We start from the raw sequence: 18,216 nt of genomic DNA, 5'->3' as shown, positions 1-18,216 counted from the left end.
CAGGGCCTTGTTGAGAAAGGTTTTTACAAGCTGCTATTGAAATCCAATCATTTATCCTCATCATCTACATCACACTCATCATCTGCATTCCAAATATCCCAGTTGGATAAACCAATCTCTATTTTGTCATTTTTCAATGTGTCATATGCTTTTTCAAAACTGTAATGTCTTTGATAAGGCTTGCTATCAATCTACTTCAAATAATTGTAATCACGAACCTGATGAAATAACTTTGCTGCACAAGAATTTTGATCATCCAAACTCAGCAATATTGATACATTTGTTTAAGACTTGTAAACAATTTAAAGTCTCTCATAAAGCTATCTCATCTTCTATGCATTCTATATATGAAGCTTGTCAGTTAGGAAAAACTTGTAGACAACATTTCTCTACAACTAAAACTAAAACTTCAAAGATGTTAGAATTGCTTCACACTTATCTTTAGGGACCTTCATATACTGTATCTAGAAATGGATGTAAGTATTATATCAATTTTGTTGATGACTACAGTAAATTCACTTAGATTCACCCTTTTAAATTCAAATCTACATCCTTTGAAGTCTTTAAATTATTCAAACTTCAAGTAAAAAACCAATTCAGCACAACCATCAAGACGTTACAATCTAATTGGAAGGGGAAGGGGACAGTTTAGAATGCTTACTGATTTCTTAAATCAAAATGAGATCATCTTTAGACATCCATGCTCATATACCCATCATCAAAATGGTCTAATTGAAAGGAAGTACAAACATAGAGTTGAACTAGGATTAACACTTATGGCTCAAGCCAATCTTCCTTTCAAGTTTTTGTGGCATGTCGTTCATACAGCAGTTTATCACATAAATAGTCTACCAACAACTGTATTCAAACTTATATCTCCATATGAAAAGTTGTTTAAGCATAAATCAAATTATAATTTTCTTAGATGCTTTGGTTGTCTTTGTTATCCTTACATGAGAGACTTTAACAAACACAAGTTTGATTTTCATACAAGTAAGTGCATCTTTATTGGATATAATCCTTCACATAAAGGCTATAAATGTCTAATAAATTTTTCTCAAATTCACATTCTTAGGCATGTTGTCTTTGATGAAACCACATCTTTACACTCAACAAACAATGCTCTTTCTTCATCTGAAACAACACAGAATCTGAAACTCTAGTATGAAAATTCTCTCCTAAATAGATCTATTATCTTTCAACCTTATCCTTACCTAATAGCAGGTTGGAAGATACTTACTTAGCAGAATTAGGAAAACATGAAAAAATACATTCATCTTCTGCTCATACAGATGCTTTGCATGAACAAGAGCAACCCAATTGTTCATTATCAGAATCATCATCATCTCATTTACCTTGTCAAATTCCAGAACCAACTCAAACACAACCTGATCCACAAACAACCTTTTAACACTAGCAATATACAAGATATAACTTAAATAAAAACTTTACTCAACAAGCATCCTATAGGATGATCAACAAATCAAAATTTGAAATTTTTAAACAAAAATTATACACAGTTACCTTTGAAATACTAGTTACGTAACCCAAGAAATAGGGGTGGGCATCGGATCGGATTCAGATTGACCTCAAAATCTGATCGGGTGAAAACTTTACAATCCGATTATATTGCATTTGCAATTAATAAATATATATAATTGAATTTAAAATAAAAAATAAAAATTGAAAGGCAGCCCTAAATCCTTAAAATCCCAAATCAGAGTAGAAAGAATCGAAGAAGCACTTGCAAGCTGTTGTCGCACGAACCCAGCCAAATAGTCGAAAAAGAAGTTGCAGACTGCAACCACACAAACCCAATCAAAGAATAGGAGAAGCACTTGCAGCCGCACAAACCCAACCAATCTCTTTAAGAAAAAGCCGACTAGCTGTCAAGTCTCAAGCCGTGGATGAGCTGTACGGGTTTCAATTTCATTGTGGCTGGGTTCGAGTTCAAGATGAGATTTCAATTTCACAATGACTCTATCTTTTATTCTAGTTTGCTGTTGAGAGAGAGTTGCTTGGGAGAACTTGATGATGACGCTAGTATATTGAATGTGAAGCGGTGAGGTTTTGATTTTGACGTGGATAAAGGAAAGAGCAGAGAAGAAGGTGAAAGAAAGAGTGTCATTGGCTTTGTTTGGTTAGATTCAAGATGAGGTTTTGGTTCGGGCTCAAGATGAGGTTTCAATTTCACTCTGGTATCACCTGAAGCTGCAAGCAAAAATTGAAGTCCAAACCCAGCCACTGCATTTTTTTATTTATTACATGGGTTTCCAATAGAGTCGGATCCAGCAAAGCTTGTGAGATGCTGAGTTTTTAAGAATAGCTACTTAAGACTTTCAAAAACTTGCAGAGGTTTGAGTCTTTTGACTTTCATTTTTTGCATTTCTTTTCCTCATTTGCTGGCTTGCTGCATTTTTTCTTATTTTTGTGATTTCAATTTTGTATTTCAACTTGAAAGTGACATGAATTCATTTGATTTGTTTGAGCAAATTTGAATCTAATTTCAATATGGTATTATCGAACTGAATCTGAATTAATCCGAATTATTCATCCGATCTGGATCCGAATTTGCCCATCCCTACCAAGAGAGGGTGAATTGGAATGTTAAAACTTAAGCTAAACAAACCACACAACAATTCAATCTATTGCTTTAATCAAATAAAAAATAATAAATTTAATAAAGCACAATAATAAAATAGTAAGGGAAGAGAGATCAAACACAATTATTTTTACGTGGTTCGACAATCTTCGCCAACGTCCATGCCTCCAAGCCAACTAAGCTTGAAGATTTCAATATCCAAGCCTCCCAAGGCTTCAAGTTCTTTACAATTGACTTCCAATGTGTTAATAAACCTTTACAGCAACAGATTATCTTTCAATCTCTTCACCACAAGTGTTTTTCACACTTATACACTCACAAATTTGATAAGAAAATAAAGATTACAACAAAAACTCTCTTTTAGAGTTGATATATAAATTATAGTACAATGATGATTCAATAAATGATGATTTGAGAAATGGAAGCTCAATATATGTTGTATACTTTTTGTTTTTGCTTGCAAAAGTTCATAAAAATGAATTAGATTTGAATTTATATAGTTTCGGCCCAAAAACTAACCGTTATAGGTAAATTCCAGCAAGCAAGCGGCTAGCCTCTTAATTAGCTGGCTCACCTCTTCTATACATTGAAAGTTACCGTTACAATTTGAATTTTGCTACAGTAACACTATTTTCCAAAATTACGTCTTTACCTTAAACTTTTGTTAATTGGACTATAGCCCAAAATGTTATAACACTTTGTAAACAGATCAAATTTCAGAATTTTCAAATAATACTCGTTATTCTCAAAACTTTCTAAAATTATGATATGGCCCAAAATTTTATAAAACTTTTCAAAGAGGTCATATTTAGAATTTTAACATAATACTTATTTATTTCAAAATTCTCAAAACATTTTCACTTTAATCCAAAATTTGAAAATTTGAAATTTTCCTCAGGTTGTTAATCGCTAACTCTATGTCTATTTTTAATATTTATACTTTAGCCCTAAAATTTTTAGAAATTAAAATATGGCCTAAAATATTTCAAATGTTTGGAAATAAGTCCAAATCTAGAATTTAAAACAATACTTATTAAAATCAAAGATTGCAAAATTTTTCATTTTAGTCTACATCTTGAAAAACAACTAATTTCATAAAATATTAGGCTTATAATTACAAAACATTTGGTTTATGAAAAATGATGATCTATTAAACAAAATTTTGAGTTTCTCAAATGGTAAACCATACATGTATTAAATCATATTGGTTTTACAAGAATTTGTCGCAATAATGACTCATTTGAGCTAAACTATGTTCTTGATCACGCCGTTGTCCGTTGAGTGTCTTGAACTTAATTTCACATGATTCACTTGCATAAATATTATCCTTCAAGAACTAGTGAAAATGTGAAATACAATATTTTTCATGTTACTTTAGGCATATGTTTGTTATCATCAAAATTACAATGTGTGTAGCCCTTTAGACTAACAACCCTAACCAATAAAGAACCTAATACAGTCCAAGAAGCATTTTGTTGATTTAGGTGATTATGTCTCCTTGTTTCAAGTGATTTTCCTATTTTATATGTATAGGTCTATTTAAGAGGCCTACTTGGACTTATATGAAAGAGAAAAGTAATAAGAATTGTTTTTATTCTTCTCATCAACTTTTGCTATTTTCTTCTCTACATTTCCAAACAAAATTCTATACCATTTTTTGTATTAAAGCTATAACTACCATAAATCAATTGAATGTTGAATTTCGTAATGATGTTTATGAAGGTTTTAGGCCGTCATGAATCTAGCTTCGATCAAGTCCATGCCACCCTATAGATTGTATTATCAAAACTCTAATACTTTCGCTCCTCCCAAGCTTCACACATAAACTCCTCTGACACTAATCCATTTGCACCTATAGAATCCTCATACTAAACTGTCAAACTTACCCCCTCAAATACCTCAAACCTTCCTAACCATAATTACCATCTTAAATTGAATTTTCCGACCTTCAATGGAAAAGATCCAATTGGTTAAGTCTACAAAGCAGATAATTTTTTGAATCAAGAATGTAGCTCCAGAATAATAGGTACAACTGACGTCATTCCATCTAGAGGGAATTGCCCTACAATGGCATATGTGGTTAACCAAATTTCGTGGACCATTGTCTTGGGCATAATATATAAATGCAATCCATCTACGCTTTGGACCAATAAACTACGAGGATCCAAATGAAGCTTTATCCCGTCTTAAGCAAACTTCCACAATGACAGCATATCAACAAAAGTTCAAAAAACTCTCGCACCATGTAGATAACCTTATGCCCCCAAGGGTGAAGTCGGGTTGGTTGTAGTGCAACTGTAGCCTTACCAAAATTCTGGTTCGATTCTTGGGGATGGTAAAAGGGTACAAAATTGTATTTGGGCTTGCTCACCCCCCTTACCTTAAAAAAATAAAAAATAGATAACTTTACTGAATAGTTTTTTTTGGGTTGTTTTATTGCAAGGCTATGAGATGAAACTTGATTAGACATCAAAGTGAAACAACCAAAAACTCTATCAGATACATTTGGAGTGACACGCTTGATTGAAGAACGAAATTCCTTACAAAAGAAGCCTGACAGTAGTAGTAATTTTAGAGCCCTTCACACAGGCCTATTTCAGCAAAACCAATAAAATACGGTAGTAGGACTGTTTAGTCCTCCTCCGATCTAAAAAACGGCCCCAAGCTGCTATCTGGTCAAGAGGCAAGAGATCGTTGCAAAAAAACGTTCTGCTTCTACTGTGATGAGAAGTATATTCCAAGTCATAGATGCCAATGCCCACAACTATTCATGATCGAGGACTGCCCATCACACCTACAACAAGAGAATCATGACACCAATGAGGAATCATCACCTATCGAACCACAACCTGAAATCTCATTTCATGCAATGGATAGAACCAATCACCCTCAAACTCTTCGCATGACTGGAAGAATTAGGAATAATAAAGTCACAGTGCTTATCAATGGTGGAAGTACCCACAATTTTATTGAACAATTAATTGTCAAGAAATTGGCCCTACCCGTATAAGTGATCGATCCTTTCATGTAATAGTGGGAAATTATGAGAAAATTGAGTGCATAGGCAGATGCTTGAATCTTTCATTGATCATAAAAATTCATACCAATATAGCTTATTTTTAAATCACACCATTATAAGGGTGCAATGGTTGGAGACTTTAGGTCCTATCGAAATTGTTTATCGCAAGTTGACTATTACTTTCACTCATAACGGACAACAATAGTAGCTTCAAGGACTTGATCACACTAAATTGGAGCCTTCAGACAATAGCAAATCACAACAACTAACTAGCATGGGCTACTACTTGCAAATTACAACTCTTACTGAAATCAATTTTCCATCATATGAAGAAAAAGCAACGTGCCAATCAACAGGCTCGAGATAATTACTTGACGAATTTCCTGAAATCTTTGCTGAGCTAGTAAGCCTTCTGCCTCACTGATGCCATGATCACCAAATTCCGCTGAAGCCAAACCAAGAACCCGCCAGCATTAGAGTATATCGATACCCATAATATCAGAAGGTTGAGATAGAAAAAATGGTGCAAGAGTTCCTTAATTTTAGAATTATTAGCCCAAGTACTAGTATTTTCTTATCACCTGTGTTGTCAATAAAAAAAGTAAATAGAACTTGGAGGTTTTGTGTCGATTACAAGGCACTTATCAATGTTACCATCAAAGACAAGTACCTGATTCCAATCATTAATGAGCTTTTAGATGAACTTTACGGTACTCATTTTTCTCTAAAGTGGATCTCCACTTTGGTTACCATCAGATCCGAGTCAACGAAGAAAATATTCGTAAGACCGCTTTTCGCACTCATGAGGGACACTATGTTATCTCATTGTCGAATTTAGATTGATGGGCCACTCTCAAGGTAGAAGTTTTGTTAGATTTCTTCTATGAGCAGATTAAGTTACTTCACAATAAAACTCGTACACTTTATCTTTAGAGGGATGGAGTTTGGTTTAAAAAGGGCAGAATCAATTTTAATCCTACTTCATCTTTAATTCCAGTCATATTGGCAGATAATCACTCATCATTGATGGGGGGACGTTTTGGAGTTCAAACGACTCTAAACCGGATATGATCTATGTTCCTTTTGGCAAGAATGTGAACTGCAATCAAATAATTTATCCAATAATGTGATACTTGTCAGCGTTGTAATACTGAGACAATGCAACCAGTTGGGCTCCTTCAACCTTTAGCAATTCCTAACAAAATATAGACTGATATTTCCATGGATTTCATTGAGGGCCTTCCCACTTCACAAGCATACACAATTATAATGGAGGTGGCAGATCGTTTGTCAAAGTATGTCCACTTTGTTCCTTTAAAGCATCTGTTCACAGCTTTAATAGTAGCTAAGGCTTTCCTAAGTTGTATTATTAAATTACATGAGGTGCCAAGATCTATTACTAGTAACCGTGACAAGGTTTTTGTTAGTGTTTTTTGGAAAGCTTTGTTTTAAATGCTAGGAACTTCTCTCTACATAAGTTCCATTTACCATTCACAAACAGATAGGCATTCTAAAGTAGTTAATCTCACCCTTGAGCAGTACTTTCATTGGTTTGCACACGATCAGCTAAAGAAATTGTTGGATTGGCTTGCTTGGGTAGAATCTAGTTACAATACAACGGTCCACCCCACTACTGGCCTCACTTATTTTGAAGCAATCTGTGGCATTCCTCCACCTAATTTGCTCTTACATGTTCCAAGAACTATAAAGGTGCAGGCAGTTGATGAGTTTTTACAAGCTCAGGAAAAGGTTTTAAAGACATTCCGCCATCACTTGGTAATGCCTCGAAATTGTATGAAGGTTCAAGCAAACTAGTATAGGTGTGAAGTAACATTTGAAGTGGGTGATTATGTTTATTTATGGTTGCAGCCGTATCAATAGCAATCGGCTACATTCTGAAGCTCTTTAAAATTGTCCCCTTGGTACTATGGCCCATATAAATTCTTAGCTTACATTGGTGTTGTTGCTTACCATTAGGAGCTGCCAGCAAGGTTTCAAATTCATAATGTCTTTCACGTTAGTTTGCTTAAGAAGTATGCTGGATGCCCAATAACAGTAATGCCCAAACTACCACGTGTAGCTGCAGACTCTACTTTGTTGCCTCAACCAAAAGTTGTCCTTGATAGCTGTGTAATTCAGAAGGGTAGTTATCACCAAAGGGGAAAATTTCTTGTTAAATAGGGGTGCCCCTATTGAGGATGCTACATAGGAGAATAAATAGAGGTTTCTTCGTTTGTATCTAAATTTTCATCCATGAGGACAAGGACAAACTTAGAGGGGATAGAATGATACACACACTATAATTCACAGGGGATCAATTCTTTTGTCGCTTCTTTGTTATTTGACTTAGTCAGAATAAGTTGTAGTTGTTGTGGCATATGTTTAGGTCTGTTAAGCATGTTGCTGATTTAGGTGATTGTGTCTCCTTGTTTCAAGTGGTTTTCCTATACAATAGTTTACTAGTATTGTGTACATATTTATTTAAGAGGCCCACTTGGACTTGTATGAAAGAGAAAAGTAATAATAATTTTTGTTTCTTCTCATCAACTTTTGTTCTTTTCTTCTTTGCACTTCCAGACAAAATTCCATACCAATTGAATACACTTCATTGCCTATAATCCGATGTGACAATGTCAGTGCAACAAAGCTAGCCAAGAACATTGTCTACCACTCAAGAACAAAACATATTGAGCTAGATATGCACTTCATCAGAGACAAATCAACTACATTCCTAGTGAAGAGCAAATTGCAGATATCTTGACAAAACTTCTCACATTCATTCATTTTAACCACTTTAGAGCCAAACTCAATGTGCATCCATGCCTCTTGAATTTAAGGGGGGCTGGCTGTTAAGGAAGCTTATAATGCATACAAGAGGGTTGCACACTTAGCATGTGTAAGTCAAGGATCAGTCAAAAAAGCTAGTTAGGGAATATGCCAGCTCAGCATTTGTGTACATTACATTTTGTTTCAATTGTTAAGCTTGTTGCATTTTGTTTTCATTGTAATTAGTTGAAGTATAAATACTAGTGTAGTTGTCATTTTGTAACTATGAATGAATGTTATGGAATTCTTTATGAATGAATGAATTGAATAAAAGAATTCCATAACATTCATCTCAATTTTCTCAACTTCCAAACAGAATTTACAATTTCTTTAAACTTTCAAACACCGTGTAAAATAATCAGTTTTATAGCCTAAATTAGAATACCCTAAAACTATGAAATTAAATAAATAAAAGTAAAAATCAGTGATGGAGTTTTCGAAAAGACTACCACAAGTGGAAACATTAGGATTTCCTCTAGATAAACCACCCGAGTTGCTTTTTATCCAACCACGAGTAGGTTAATGCAAAAATAATCATAATGATAGTAGCAGCAGTAGTAGTAATAATAAAAATAATAACTCAAAGGGTGATATCTTTGGTTTTAAATGCTAAAAAATGGTTCCAAAACAGCACCAGTCAGCAAGCGGGTGTTATTTTTGCACCCCTTTATCAGCAGTTTGGTCGAATACCATTATTCTAAAGAAAAATTATTAATTTAATGTATTCTTTAAGTATTTAAAAGGAGACGAACTAATTTAGTAGTAAGGAGCAGTGTTTCTAAGACCCAAGTGCTAAATTTAAGTCTCAATAGAATAATTTGCATCCAAGGATATGGTTGAGTGAATTTCAAGCAGTTTTATTGGATTGCCTTCCTAAGTTCAAATTTTGAGGAGGTAAGAGGGTAAAAAATGAATTAATAGCCTTTGTCCGTCCCTTACCCTTAAAAAAAAGTTGAAAAACGTAAAGGCATCTTTGCCCATCATAGAATTTTTTTTTTAAAATCCAGATAGTTACAATTTTTTAATGCCTCATTTAGTGTATTTTATTTAATGTTAATTTATATGTTAAAATATCAAATTTACCTTTGAACCATGGTGAACCTACTTGTGGCTAGGATTGGCAAAAAGCGGGCTTGGGCTGGGCTTTTCTAAGCCCAGGCCCAAGCCCACTTAAAATGAGCATAAGGCCTAGGCCTGGGTCGGGCTCGAGCTTTTATTTATTTTTTTAATTTTTTAAATTGTTGTAAATTTGAAATAAGTTAATAATCAATAAGTTGTTATAATCAATAATAAATTTTAGTTTTTTTAATCATAATTGATTTATGAATTAGGAATTTAATTTTTTTTTCTTTTTTAATTTTCTATTGTTTTTCAATTTTAATATATTATTCTAATTTATAAATTTATTTTTTAAAAAAATTGTGAGCCTGAGCTTGGCCCTGACTTTTTTTTTCTCAAATCCTTATACAAGCCCTCACACTCTCCCGACTTTTTTGTTAATCAATCGACTGCTTCGGGCATTTTTACCCACCCTATTTATGGCCAAGCCCTCGCACCCTCCCGGCCCTTTCTACAATTTTAGCGAAGGTAAAAGTCTGAAATGTTAATTAGACCAATTTTTTAAAGATATTACGTTATGCCCCTTAATTTTATGTTATTTTGTATTATAGTCCATTGAAGTTTATCATCTCTTCATGATAGCCCCATGGAACCACGTTCGCACCTGCTTCGGACTTTGCATTTTGTCTAAGAGTAATGAAACAAAAGTGTAAAAGCCTCTAGACAATTTGTTTTCGACCCATTAAAAGTCGATTTAAAACTTTTGAGAGCAAACGCAATGACTTCACTTTCATGTTGTTTAATTGCATTTTCAGTTACATCTGTTAATTGCCAAACTAATCCACCATTTATGATGTGCATTAGTGCTAAACTAGCTGTGAATCATAAATTTGTTTCTGTAATCACCAAAAGGGATATCAAATCCAACGTGACGGATTATTTTTCCAACATAAACGGACTAGTAACTACTATAAGTTCAAATCCGTTGAAATTTAAAGTAAGGCACCAAAGCAGGCAAATACTTTGGAGTCAATTCTAAACTTCAAAAGAATTCATCTCAAGTCGTTTTGCTAATCAATCGACTTCCAGCATGTAACATTAACCAATATTGATAGCATTAATTGGTCTAAATTTTTATTCGAGACAATAAGAAATGGGAAAAAAAAATCGTTAATTGTCGAAAGACTATTTAATATTAGAATTGCGACTCCTAATTTTGTTGATTTTGGTTGTTCATGATTTGCCTTTTGTCGTCTTTAATATTTTGTTTTGGTAAATGAAGGCACCGTCTACTTTATCTTGATTCTTGATTATTCTTCCATCTACTTCTAAATACGATCCAAAAGTAAAAGGAATGAAGGCCGTGTCCTGTAAGGAGCCAAGTCAAAATTTTGAGTTGTTCGTAAAAACATGAAATTTATTAGGGCCAATTTAATTCACGATTCGGGCCAATTTTGAGTTGTTTTTAATTTTTTTTGAAATACTTTGGATTACTGACCAGAGTTGGTCCCCGTCACCATATTAAATCCCATTTGAAGAATAAGGTCAATAAATGATGTAAAAGGAAACTCATACTAATATGTTAACAAAGAAAGCGAAAATAAGCAGGCAAAAAAAGAAGGCAGTCCATTTCAAAAGCTCTGAAATTGGGAAAAAGGAAGCCAATGTCTGCTAGTAGGAGTGAGCCCTTGCACACCCACTAGAGCTTCGAAAACACACAAAATAACAAAAAAAAAAAGAAGGAAAAAAGAACATAAAATAAGGAACTAAACCGCACTTAACACAAAAACCTAAATAATTAAAACCCTAGCCACAAAGTTAACAAGGTCTTTATAATTCATTTGCTTAATTTTACTCATGTTTGGGAAAGTCAATACCCGAACCTCTAATCCTCACATACTTTGAATATGCCCTAGGATGTTTCACTTTTCTTAAAGAAGCACCACATCCAGCACCATAAACAAAAGAGGGTCATGTAAGGTGCGCTCTTGACTTTAACCCCATCATCTATAAGCCGATATTTCCCATCACTTTTGTTGTTTCTTGATGTTGTTTTCCTTCTTTTTTCCTTCTTCTGTTGATCTTTCTGCAACCACCAAACAAATTAAGTAGTGAACGTTTCAAAGCACCTTGAGAATATAATAAAGACAAGAAGTTGTATTGACTATTACTAAATCATTAATTTGAAATTAAATAGCTCATATAAACGTGTAATTCATCATTTGCCTTATTATTTTGGATACAAAGTTTATTTCTCAGTTAATAGAAATATCTTAGATAAGACCTAACATACCATGTCATTTGTGGGCTCATAAATAAATCTTACTAATACATTATTTTAGAATTACGGTTACGAAACATCATAGTGATCAAGGAAAAATTCTTGGGGTGTTCTTGGAGTATTGCTAATTTTTCAGTCACATCTTGTAATTTGTATACTTCATATACACATAGTAAATAGTGAATAGATAAGAGCAAGGCTTTAACAGCAGTAAAAAACTTCTCAAGATTATGATAAATGAGAGAAAATAAAAAATAAATGACACAAATTGATTGAACAATTAAATCACACTAAAAGATTTTTCCTATTATTTTTTGTTCAGCGTTAAATCCATTTTTAGAGCCGACATTTTTTTCAAAACCCAAAGAGTAAAATTGAACATTAAGAAACCAACACCTTAGGGAACTGAGAACCTAATTTTTTTTTTTTTTTTTTGGTCAATGAGAATTAAGAACTTAATAAAAGTAGTGAGAAGATTCACTTCACCTAAAATTGAAGCTTTAAGGGGTCATGCAGACTCGCATGACAGAGAAGCCTTTATCCTCTCAACAGTGCAAGCAATCAAGTTGTTAACAGTAGCAACAGAACCAAGCGACAGCTTTGCTGTAGGAACTGAATCTACCAAAATCTGAAATGCAACAGTTAGTAGAGATCCACCGGAAGCAGCCTCACCAATGTTGGCCCCGTGCAATGAAGTTCCATCAGGAAGTATGGCAAATCCAGAGGGTAGAAGGGCAACATAATCGGGGTCTCCCCCGTTAAGAACGACATTCATGGCAACAATATCAACAGGAGCATAGATAACAAAAGAGGCCGTTGGATCAGTGCAGCTCTCTTGTAAAATCAGCATGTTGCTCTGGCTTGAATTGGCACTCTGTAGGCACTGATGAATCGTTAATTACTGAAAAGGGAACATTAACATTATATTTAAAACAATAATACTACTCAATATATGTTACCGACTTACGTTCACTCTTAGTAAAGACACACAATTTCCTGTATCCCGGCCGTTTGCAATGTGTGCCATTTCTTGGACAACTCCGCCATTTGACAGAATATCCCACTGCAATTATGAGAAATTAATTTTGATATAAATTTACTAAAGACTATGAGATTGTTTTTGAGGCAAAAATCTTACTATCATTTCATTTATAATCATTGGCATGAGAGAAATGGTACAAAACAGATTTAAGAATGATACAATATATATTCAAATTCCACATTGGTCAGGCACATTAAAAATAATCCAAATAAAATACACCTTAATTAGCCAGGAAATAAAGCAGCCAGTATGCAAACAAATCTAGTTAATATCAATTTTAAATTTAAAATTGTTAATAGACCATGTCAAAATACGGTAGCCGTAAAGCATAACATAAGATCTTATTAAGAAAAAAACACTTATTAAGAAAGAAAAATGATATTTGATCACCAACAAACACTATCATAATCGAAACGGCAGCACCATATAGCATGAACAATACTGTCATTTTGTGTGTTACAGTGATACTGTAACATAAATAGTATTCTATTTTCTGTGGTGATGGTGTTCAAATATCAGTGTTCATTAAAAGATAATACTAATAAAAATATTAAAAACCAATGCTTCAAGATCAAGCTCCTATACCTCACTTCTGGTGTTCTCATCACGAAGAAAATCAAAAACTCGTTTTGGTGGAACAGGAAGCCAGAAGGAGGTTGCAGCACTTAGTACAATGCCAGGAGGTCTGCCTGGGTCATCTACGCTCTTTCTAGTCATGACTCTTACATCATCAGCTCCAGTTCCAGATAATGTCGTCCACGTATGAGCAGTTGAAGCACTCACTCCAGCGCAAAAGCTTATTACCATTCTTTCAGCGAGCTTCAGCATACTCTTCCTCCCATCTTGATTTGTTATCACTGAAGAATAACATCAATTGTAACTTATTACATCATATGCTAGCTGAACATGTTACGATATAAAGATATGATTAACTTATGTTAGTGATGATTAATTCTTCATTGATAACTTAATTAGAAGAGAAAATGAAATTTGTGACAATACCACCAACTTCTCCAGTTGGAATATTGGTTGCCATGACACTTGCAAGTCTTTCACATTGTCGATCTAGGGTAGCAACCCAGCGTTTTGCCCCAAATGCATTGCCAGTGCTAACTAGCTGCTTGTATAGATTATGTACACCCCTATCATCAACCTCAACATGCTCAACCCATGTAACCTAGTGCATTAAAGGTAATAAAAACGTAAAATGTGAGTAGATGTACCAAAATCAAATATCAGTAGAACTTTAAATTATCATTTAATTCTGTCCCAAAATAATAATATTCTCAAAACTGTTTACCTTGGAGTATCCATTGGGCATTTCTTGGATTAAACATCCTGATGGCCTTCTCCGGCATCTAACTGCAGGACTGGGGCGTAAGTTGTCCAAGGAGACATCAACTACAGCCCAAGTTCCTTCTCCATGTTGCTTACAGTATCTCACATAGTAACTCTCACGAGTTGGAACTAGTGGCGAAGGGACTTGAAATTCTGCAGTCATCTGGAAAATCAAAGATTTAAAACAATTTAAGAAGCATTAATTGGTTCCAAAAGACTCATTTTATATGTATGGCTCATATCTTTCAGCTATGTAAGCCATTAGAGGGTTTGCAATTAATCGTCTTCCTTTCATATCAAAGTACAAAATTAAATGTATAGGTGTATAATACGATGCATAAAATTGATTTTTTTTTTTCTAAATTGTTATCAAAGTGATGGGAGAAAAAGGTATAATTTATATATTACCACTTGTAAGGCTCCATTGTAATTCCCTGCAACGCCTGTTGATAATACCTCTAGAGTCATAGCTCTAGAAACAATGCCAGAAAACACAGTTGACCACTGATTCTGAATATCAAAAAATTAAGATGATAGGTCAAACATTAGTTTTCATCATAGTCTATTGTACTAATAATAGAAACCCTAACAGATAGAAGACATTAATTTATCTCACCACATCCATTAGAATTTCAACAAGGCTAATGTGGTTCATGATAACAACGGCAGTTTCTCGAGAAGCCTCGCATTTGAATCCAGTTGGTTTAGGTCCGATTCCCCGAGGAAAAGTCCTAACGTATTCATCTTCGTTTAGTACAGCCGCCGTGCCATCAAGGCTAGTCATCCATAGAGGTTCACCCATCTGAGCCATTCTGATAAGTTCTTCCATGGCTGCAACTGCGAGCTCAATTATCATAGGTTTATCAGCCTCAGTCGGGGCACTGATTGACCTAAGAAGATCAGCAGCTCCATACATCTCACCGCCTCCAATGCCTGGCTGAGCACCAAAATTACCAACAGCTAGTTCAAGGGGACGAGAAGGTACCGGTGGAGAGAGAAGCGGGTAGTTAACCACAGGCTTGCCAACATACTTTGCCGCAATTGCTGAGATGCGATCAATCTGAATATCGAACAAACAAACACAATTGGAAGATTCTTTTATTACTAAATATTATTTGGAAGAAAGAAAATAAGTTAATTATCATATATAACAGTCCCATTTTCTTGTCGTACCTCTTCTCTTAATCGAGCATTTTCAAGTCTCAAGTGATGTTCATCAAAAGACATCTCTCCTATAGCAGTAGGGCCTCCACAATTGGGACATGAGGCATTGCTAAGAGCTTCTCTGTACCTCATATTGTCAGCCCTAAGCTTTTCATTCTCGGTTCGAAGCTGTGTGTTCTCATGGCGCTCATGTTGGGTCTGTTGAAAGAGTCAAGAATGTCTTAGAGGTTGATTAGCAACCGAAATAAACCAAACATTCCGGCTGAGAAGGAAAAGAGATATTACAACGGCTCCCTTGATCAAATAATATGTCCAAATAAAACCGTAAATAGAGCTTTAATTAGACTACCTTCATTTGAGTGCGCTTGTTTTGGAACCAGAATTTGACTTGCAAAGGCTCTAACCCTAATTCACGGCTCAACTCTTTCCTTTGCTTGTCATCTGGGTGTGGACACTCTTTGAAGAAACTAATAATACGAAAAAGATAATCGAAACCAAAGAAAAGAAAGAGAGTTTAAGAAAATAAGGAAAAAATAATAATATGCTTACAAAAATATGTTCAATTAACTACCAATATTGAACTTACGCTTCCATTTCTTGGATCTGGTGCTGAGTGTGGCGGTGATATCGCTTCTTCTTATTAGGACGCTGTTCTTGGTCATCACCTGAAGCGCCTTCATGATTTTCGCTTCCAGATTTAGTACTGTCGAATTCTTCTTCTCTTAAACGTGCCATTTCGCTTTCAGATGTGTTTTGGGTCATGTCTAGAGGATGAAGCTGCCCTTCCATCATGTTTGTTGGCTGGAACATTTCTACAGATCTTTAAGATTCCGAAGCTTATGGTTTTTCAATCTAACAACAGAATTTGGAAATTTAATTCCACTCAAAGAATAAATGGAAAACCGATGTCTCTTAACACATCCAAAACAAAATTAAAAAAATGTATGAGTTTATGATGAGAAGAAGCTTTGCCAGGACTAAATTCAAGGGAAAAAAGAGGGGGGGGGGGGGGGGGGAAACTATTTCGTTTTTGTGAAAGAGAAAGAACCACAGTTTAAGAAGATATATACTACTACTACATCGGAAAGTGAAATAGAAGCTGTGAAGTCAGATTTTATAAGAGATGACTTTTCTTTTTTCTCTCTGTGTATGACTGTGCAGAGCAAAAGACTTTACGCGTTTTGCAAATATCGAGAACGATTTTGCTTGAAATAGAAAATTAGTCCCACTAAAGCCAGATCACTGCCGTAATCCAACTTTTTAAAGTCCTCTTTTTTAAAAATAAAGTTGAAGACAATGATAAGATGATTCAGGATTCACAAATCTAAAATACCGGCAGCAGAATATGTCGACAATCACATAATTAAAAGGTCTTTGCAAAAAAACATGGATTCAAAAGAGCAGAAACACGAGGAAAACTCAAAACTCGATCAAGTCCTGACCTGACTGAGGGTGAGTCCTGAGGATGATCCAAGTCCACCAACATTCCCGTTACGACCGATCGTCGACGGCATGTTTCTTGCCGGAATCATTACTCCGGTTGGCATGTTTTCAGTCTAGCTACTCAGTGTGTCCTTGGTTTTGGGGGAGCTTGATAAAGAAATTAGGGCAGATAAGTTTGGTTTAAATTCGCAGCTGTATATTGTGTTTTGTGCAAAACCAAATGCTGATGAGAGATGATTATACCATGTGCAGAAAAAAAAATGCAAAAACTGAGCTGACTAAGGTTTCTTTGTCCGTTGAAAAGAAAACCTATTTGATTTTTAACGAGCCAATGCACGGGAAAGAGAATATTAATAGATAGATAAAAAGAGTTGACAAATTTGATACGGCCCTTTGACAGACAAAGCCAAAAAAATAATAATAAAAAAAAAAATCCGGTTTCAAAATCTAAATAACGCACAACGAAGATCACGGAGAATCCAACTATGCTTTCTCTGTCTATCACAAAACCGGCGTTTCCTTTCCTTATACTACTGACTTTAGCTCTATCTGCAGCACAAAGACCAAATAAAAACGTAAAAGCATAAGAGATTCTCAAATTAAACACCCTTTGGATGCCCTAGCCAAGAGAATGGTTTAGATCTGTTTTAAGGTACCTTTGTTGCTTGTAAAGCTACTGCGTTAAGGGTTTTAAATTGGTTTTTGTGGTGGGTTTGATGATTGAGCTTTTATGGGAAGTGCTAGCTTATGTGGTTTTTTAGAGAAATTAGGGTAAAAGGTTAGAGAAATAGAGAGTGAAAAGAGAAAAAAAAAAAGTGAGAAAAGGAACAGGAAAAGTGAAGAAGAAGAAGAAGAAGAAGAAGAAGATGATGAAGAAAGTATCAATGGAGGAAATAGATAGAGGGGAACAGATGGAGAAAATTCTGGCAGCGAGGAGTTATTGCAGAGCGTATAGAGAGGGTGCAATTGCATTTAATGGTGGACACTGGAGAGGTGTAATTACTATGAGAGGGAGAGAGAAAGATAAAGAGCTAGCATTTGGTGTTTTATTTTTTTATTAATTTATGAGAGCGTATGGTGCAACGAATGACGGCTACCAAACTCCATAATTTTGATTTATCCCCTTCATTACACCACCTTAATTTCTACTACCTTCATTTCACTTTTATGTTTATTTTGAATTCTTTCAGAATATGAGCGGACGCATAGAAACTTTCTTATTGGGTGGATGAATGTGAATTTATGAATAATGTTGAGTAATGTGTCCCAAGTAAACTCTCGTATGCACAACTTATCTTTAAATAATGGCTTTGATTTTGTAAAAGATTCAATAGTAATGATACATGTAAAACAAAACAAAGAAAAAATGATTTAACAATTAATTATGTTTTAATTGCCGGTATATATAGACAAGAAAAACTATGAAATTATGTATGTAATGA

The 18,216-nt window shown here is 34.6% G+C and overlaps 1 protein-coding gene across 5 annotated transcripts; it reads right to left on the bottom strand.

The window, feature by feature from the left end:
• Nucleotides 1–11,109: 11,109 nt before the first annotated feature.
• On the bottom strand, nucleotides 11,110–17,779 carry LOC18050392 (homeobox-leucine zipper protein HDG2). 5 transcript variants are annotated; one of them, XM_024190259.1, is made up of 14 exons: nucleotides 17,431–17,779; nucleotides 17,235–17,323; nucleotides 16,774–17,083; nucleotides 15,918–16,132; nucleotides 15,681–15,798; nucleotides 15,341–15,529; nucleotides 14,784–15,227; nucleotides 14,576–14,677; nucleotides 14,130–14,330; nucleotides 13,832–14,006; nucleotides 13,415–13,686; nucleotides 12,755–12,850; nucleotides 12,274–12,670; nucleotides 11,110–11,592 (listed from the first exon to the last, which is right to left on the bottom strand). In XM_024190259.1, exons 3-13 carry the CDS (start codon nucleotides 16,876–16,878, stop codon nucleotides 12,296–12,298), a joined length of 2,292 nt encoding a protein of 763 aa, XP_024046027.1. In that variant the 5' UTR covers nucleotides 16,879–17,083; nucleotides 17,235–17,323; nucleotides 17,431–17,779; the 3' UTR covers nucleotides 11,110–11,592; nucleotides 12,274–12,295. The 5 variants fall into 5 exon arrangements, with proteins under 5 accessions (XP_024046027.1, XP_024046028.1, XP_024046029.1 ...); XM_024190260.1 differs by having other exon boundaries at nucleotides 16,774–16,921; XM_024190261.1 differs by having other exon boundaries at nucleotides 12,274–12,661; nucleotides 16,774–17,323.
• Nucleotides 17,780–18,216: the final 437 nt, after the last annotated feature.

Source organism: Citrus clementina, unplaced genomic scaffold (assembly GCF_000493195.1).
Source record: "Citrus clementina cultivar Clemenules unplaced genomic scaffold, Citrus_clementina_v1.0 scaffold_2, whole genome shotgun sequence".
NCBI lineage: Eukaryota > Viridiplantae > Streptophyta > Magnoliopsida > Sapindales > Rutaceae > Citrus > Citrus x clementina.
Note: the sequence above shows the minus strand (reverse complement) of the source record. Positions and strands in the feature narration are given on the sequence as shown.

Excerpts from the sequence above, each read along its gene's own strand:
- LOC18050392 (XM_024190259.1), bottom strand. The coding sequence starts at position 16,878 with ATGCCAACCGGAGTAATGATTCCGGCAAGAAACATGCCGTCGACGATC. Across the intron at positions 16,133-16,773 it reads CAGGACTCACCCTCAGTCAG|CCAACAAACATGATGGAAGG; the intron begins GTCAGGACTTGA and ends GAAATGTTCCAG. Across the intron at positions 14,678-14,783 it reads TTGAAATTCTAATGGATGTG|AATCAGTGGTCAACTGTGTT; the intron begins GTGAGATAAATT and ends TTTGATATTCAG.